Here is a 6,000-nt window from a genome sequence, read left to right as displayed (position 1 = left end):
ATGGGGTTCGAAACCCGTTCGAACACACGAACATTGAGCGGCTGTTCGAATCGAATTTCGAACCTCGAACATTTTAGTGTTCGCTCATCTCTATTTACTACATCTTAAGAATCACAATCGCAGTCATTATGTTAATAATTAAATTATGTGTGTCATGTGAAAATAAGACTTTCTGATGAGGGTAATGTAAAACACCATTTTGTAATATTAGGAAAACTTTTATTCATGTTATTTAAAACAAACATTTAAATTTTAAAACTAATCTAATGTAAAGGATGAATTTGATGATTTTTAACAAGTTTGTTAATATCAGGCTCGAATTTACTCAAAAACAGCCGTAAGTCACCGCGTTCGGTAATCTGCAACCGATTTCTCGATACCACCGCACGTACAGCACTTTACCTAGTCGCTAAATTCACTTGTTTTCGTAATATCGTCGAATGACATGACTGGCTGTGACATGATGGCGCGTGCGCTTTTATATGAGGCAGCGGACGGGCCTAGTACTTTCGAGAATGGACTAGAAACTTCTCGCTTTGCATTGGAGCTTACCGCCATCTATGGTACAGTTTGACAACTTTTGGACAGCAAATAGTTACTGTCTAGTCCCCTAGATGGCGTTACACGAGGATATGCGCATTAAGCGTAAAGGAGCGGTAAAGTTTGTGTTAAAAGCAAAAAAACAATTTTAAAAGGGTAGTCTCATGAAGCTTGATCTGCCTTCTAAGCTGCCTAAAAATCTTCTTTCTTCCTGTTTGCTCGTGTCAATTAGCCCCACCCCCAAATTAGCGTGTAGCTCTGCCCACCACATAGCGCGATCCTATGGGATGACTGAAGGGCCTGTGATGTCATCAAAAGGTCCTGTAGACTTGGATTTACCTTGTACGGAGTTTCCTAAAGGACCTGGCTCCTCTGCCCACTAGCAGCCTGCTCTATATAATAAAGCTTTATCCTAGTGAACAGAGAGACCAGGTCCTTTAGCCCAGTAGGATTTAGACTGCTTTATATAAGAAAGCAGCACTTATTCCACACCCCCCCTCTATCTCACAGCAGGGCGCTAGGTGATGTGTATGTGTGGTGCAGACACAGGCTGGCTCCGTACACTCAGCCCCCCCCCTCTCTCCCCCCACACAGCAGGGAGCTATGTCATGTGGCTCCCTCAGCAATGAGCAGGGGGCCAGGTGCTAGTGTCCATAATGAAGTGAATAAAGTAAGATAGTGGACAAACAAAGCAGTTTTGCTGAAGCAGTGTATTTAGGAAAAGTCTTAAATCCACATTAACAAGCAGTATAGATAGAATTATTGTTATGATACCACCCCTTTAAATTAGCCATCGCCCCCCCTAAACTGCTTCAACGACCCCCAATCTTCTCTGTGCCCTTTACTGCCCCCCTATAAGCCTCCAGCGCCCACAAGGGGGCGTTATCGCCCACTTTGAGAAAGACTGGTCTATATGATGTGAGTTTTCCACCTTTTCATTACAGTGCTGATAGTATGTAAGGCAGGATCATGACACACTAGGGTCCAGTTCACATCTGTGTTGGCTCTCCATACTCGGATTCCGTTCCCCTCTCTGCATGAAAAGTGATGAGAGAAAAGCATCGCAAGCAGCACTTTTTTCTCTGCATTTTTTGCCTCTTTTGGGCAGAAACCAAGCGGATTCCATTACAGTCTATGGTTTTCCTAAGGTAACTGCTTTTTTTATGTGGAGTAGGTTTCTGTTCGGGGAAGTCCTCAAGTAGATTCCCCCCCCCCCCCCCCCCACCGAAAGGAACCCTATGCACAGATGGGAACCAAGGCTTAGTAGCTGCAATATAAGGGCCACTGTGGGCATACCACATGGGAGTAGCAGGGGAGCCCATCATGTGCCAACCATAGCTAGCTTCCTTCTATATGCAGCCAGTCTTCATGGTGGACTTACTCTACCTATGTATGTGCAGTAGTGATTCCATAGACTTATACATAGGCAGATCACACAGAACATGTAGTCTGCTTGTTTTCCTTCTCCTAAATGGCTCGGTGAGGCGGAGACGGGGGCAGGGAGCACATCTGGGAGCGGACAGTGAGGGGGAGCCGGAGAAGGAAGTGACTGGAGTCTGAGCACACTCCATACAACTACACTATCACATCGAAACCCGAGTGTCCTCCGCAGACAGCAGTGACATCTGCCGTGACGGTCAGTCCGGGGGAGTCAGGACACTACGACGGCTGAATTAGACAAGTGAGAGGCCGGCATGTAATGGGAGAGGAGCGGGACGCTGAGGGGGCACTGCAGGGATTGTACCGGAGACAGCGGCGCTCACCATGAAGAGCTCGGCGGGGCTCACTGCTGCACTGTGGGTTATGGGGACCTTCTGCATGGCGCTACCTGTGAGCCAGGTAAGATGGCTGTGCCCCTGTACCCCTCACACCTGCGCACCCCCATGTTCTCAGCTATGGCCACCCAGCAGTACCACAGGTACGGGAATGCGGGAAACGCTTCACATGCTGCTTATTGAGCGGCCACAAAGTTACTAAAAATAGGCAACACGGACCTCCATAATGCGGCGCCAGTCACACGTACCCTGCTCAGCCTTTCCTCTCACATTGGCTGGGGGCACAGACTGGTAAGTGGGCATCTATGTCTGATGTGTGGACATTAAGTATCACACATCTGGTAGTATTTGGCAAGGCAGCTCCTCCAGAGCAGAGGGACTGACAACCATTATCACAAAATGGTTCCCATTAGGTTGTCAAGTTTAGTTTCTGTGTCCTCCTGCATGGGTTCCTGTGATGGTGAAGAGTTACAAAGCAGGCCACCTTGTGTGGACCCCTCAGTGTAGTCCCCCTGCTTTGGTCTCTTGGGTCTCCTGTGCAGGCCACCTTGTGTGGACCCCTCAGTGTAGTCCCCCTGCTTTGGTCTCTTGGGTCTCCTGTGCAGGCCACCTTGTGTGGACCCCTCAGTGTAGTCCCCCTGCTTTGGTCTCTTGGGTCTCCTGTGCAGGCCACCTTGTGTGGACCCCTCAGTGTAGTCCCCCTGCTTTGTTCTCCTGGGTCTCCTGTGCAGGCCACCTTGTGTGGACCCCTCAGTGTAGTCCCCCTGCTTTGTTCTCCTGGGTCTCCTGTGCAGGCTACCTTGTGTGGACCCCTCAGTGTAGTCCCCCTGCTCTGTCTCTTGGGTCTCCTGTGCAGGCACCTTGTGTGGACCCCTCAGTGTAGTCCCCCTGCTTTGTTCTCCTGGGTCTCCTGTGCAGGCTACCTTGTGTGGACCCCTCAGTGTAGTCCCCCTGCTCTGTCTCTTGGGTCTCCTGTGCAGGCACCTTGTGTGGACCCCTCAGTGTAGTCCCCCTGCTTTGGTCTCTTGGGTCTCCTGTGCAGGCCACCTTGTGTGGACCCCTCAGTGTAGTCCCCCTGCTTTGTTCTCCTGGGTCTCCTGTGCAGGCTACCTTGTGTGGACCCCTCAGTGTAGTCCCCCTGCTCTGTCTCTTGGGTGTCCTGTGCAGGCTACCTTTGCGGAGGCCCTCTTAATGCTAGCTAATAGGGGATTTCTGAGCAGGGCAGCTACATTATCTCAGTATGGCCTAATAGGACTTTTCATAAAATGAAGTCAATTTATATTAAGTGGAACTCAGAATTATTTTGCAAATTATATGACGATATTACCTAGGGCAGAGTTCACACCTGCTCTCGGCATCTGCCCATGGATTACGTTACTTCTCTCTCCGCATTTTTCTGCCCTTTTTGGGCGGAAACCCAGTGGACCCCATTATAATCTATGGTGTCCATGGATTTCTGAGGGAAACCGCTTTTTTAAGCAGATTAGGTTTGCATTCGGGGAGTCCCCAAGAACCCCCCCCCAAACGGAAACCTAAACACTAGTATGAAGCTAGCACAACTAATAACTCCATTATATAGTGATAATTTTAAGAACATCTTCTACAGCAGACTGTACTCTTATGTATTGTGGATGAGGTTCACTTCTCAGCTGTCTGTCACTAGTCACACTGTAAGATACCCGCAAAGTCAGGGAAAGGGTGGGCAGTTGAATTTCTCACAGCCCCCTCATGCTATCTGATTCTGGGTAGTGCTACCTATCATTGAAGTGCAATTCCAGATGAGCTTGTCTGTATACTGGGAGACTGGAGGTAGCATTCATGAGTAAAAGACACATGCTTTACAAGAAAGCTCAGACTGCGGAAACTCCCTACATCCTACCATTGTGCCAGGAACAGGAGCTGGCTGTACACACTTCACATGTATCACTGCAGACTCACGCATGCTACTTCTCTATGTACCTGCCTCCACAATATTCCAAGAAATGGGAGCCTCAGTTTTTATGGTTCCTCTTTTTGACCAAGTTATGTTGTATTATGACGTAAAACATGAAAAATACAGCGGAATGTTAAAATCTGTGATGGAATAAAAAGTACCCAAATTATAGTCTGACAAGTTTCTTTTTAATTTATTAGTCACTGTAAGACTTGACCTTGGGTAGTTTCCTTTTATGAGCTTGTCCACGTCTGGTCCTCTTGTGGCTTCTTATGTGTTTATGCTGCTATATATAGAGGGGTAATCTAGAACGGTACAGACAGAATTTAGTGCTAGTGCATGGATATAATACAGTCCTATGAAAAGTTTGGGCACCCCTATTAATCTTAATCATTTTTAGTTCTAAATATTTTGGTGTTTGCAGCAGCCATTTCAGTTTGATATATCTAATAACTGATGGACACAGTAATATTTCAGGATTGAAATGAGGTTTATTGTACTAACAGAAAATGTGCACTATGCATTAAACCAAAATTTGACGGGTGCAAAAGTATGGGCACCTCAACAGAAAAGTGACATTAATATTTAGTAGATCCTCCTTTTGCAAAGATAACAGCCTCTAGTCGCTTCCTGTAGCTTTTAATCAGTTCCTGGATCCTGGATTAAGGGATTTTGGACCACTCCTCTTTACAAAACAATTCAAGTTCAGTTAAGTTTGATGGTCGCTGAGCATGGACAGCCCCCTTCAAATCATCCCACAGATGTTCAATGATATTCAGGTCTGGGGACTGGGATGGCCATTCCAGAACATTGTAATTGTTCCTCTGCATGAATGCCTGAGTCGATTTGGAGCGGTGTTTTGGATCATTGTCTTGCTGAAATATCCATCCCCGGCGTAACTTCAACTTTGTCACTGATTCTTGAACATTATTCTCAAAAATCTGCTGATATTGAGTGGAATCCATGCGACCCTCAACTTTAACAAGATTCCCGGTGCCGGCATTGGCCACACAGCCACAAAGCATGAAGGAACCTCCACCAAATTTTACAGTGGGTAGCAAGTGTTTTTCTTGGAATGCTGTTTTTTTTTGGACGCCATGCATAACACCTTTTTGTATGACCAAACAACTCAATCTTTCTTTCATCAGTCCACAGGACCTTCTTCCAAAAGGAAGCTGGCTTGTCCAAATGTGCTTTTGCATACCTCAGGCGACTCTGATTGTGGCGTACTTGCAGAAACGGCTTCTTTCTCATCACTCTCCCATACAGCTTCTCCTTGTGCAAAGTGTGCTGTATTGTTGACCGATGCACAGGGACACCATCTGCAGCAAGATGATGCTGCAGCTCTTTGGAGGTGGTCTGTGGATTGTCCTTGACTGTTCTCACCATTCTTCTTCTCTGCCTTTCTGATATTTTTCTTGGCCTGCCACTTCTGGGCTTAACAAGAACTGTCCCTGTGGTCTTCCATTTCCTTATTATGTTCCTCACAGTGGAAACTGACAGGTTAAATCTCTGAGACAACTTTTTGTATCCTTCCCCTGAACAACTATGTTGAACAATCTTTGTTTTCAGATCATTTGAGAGCGGGCTGTCCATTCTCGGCGACCATCAAACTTAACTGAACTTGAATTGTTTTGTAAAGAGGAATGGTCCAAAATACCTTCATCCAGGATCCAGGAACTGATTAAAAGCTACAGGAAGCGACTAGAGGCTGTTATCTTTGCAAAAGGAGGATCTGCTAAATATTAATGT

The 6,000-nt window shown here is 46.6% G+C and overlaps 1 protein-coding gene across 1 annotated transcript in view; it reads left to right on the top strand.

The window, feature by feature from the left end:
- The first annotated feature begins 2,087 nt into the window (after nucleotides 1-2,087).
- TNFRSF11A (TNF receptor superfamily member 11a) overlaps nucleotides 2,088-6,000 on the top strand; it is a 72,003-nt gene continuing 68,090 nt past the window's right edge. Inside the window, exon 1 of the mRNA XM_075270939.1 lies at nucleotides 2,088-2,379. Within this exon, the coding sequence (XP_075127040.1) occupies nucleotides 2,305-2,379 (75 nt within the window). The 5' untranslated portion in view covers nucleotides 2,088-2,304. The remainder of the gene's footprint in view (nucleotides 2,380-6,000) is intronic.

Source organism: Leptodactylus fuscus, chromosome 4, assembly GCF_031893055.1.
Source record: "Leptodactylus fuscus isolate aLepFus1 chromosome 4, aLepFus1.hap2, whole genome shotgun sequence".
NCBI classification, from domain to species: Eukaryota; Metazoa; Chordata; class Amphibia; order Anura; family Leptodactylidae; genus Leptodactylus; species Leptodactylus fuscus.
Note: the sequence above shows the minus strand (reverse complement) of the source record. Positions and strands in the feature narration are given on the sequence as shown.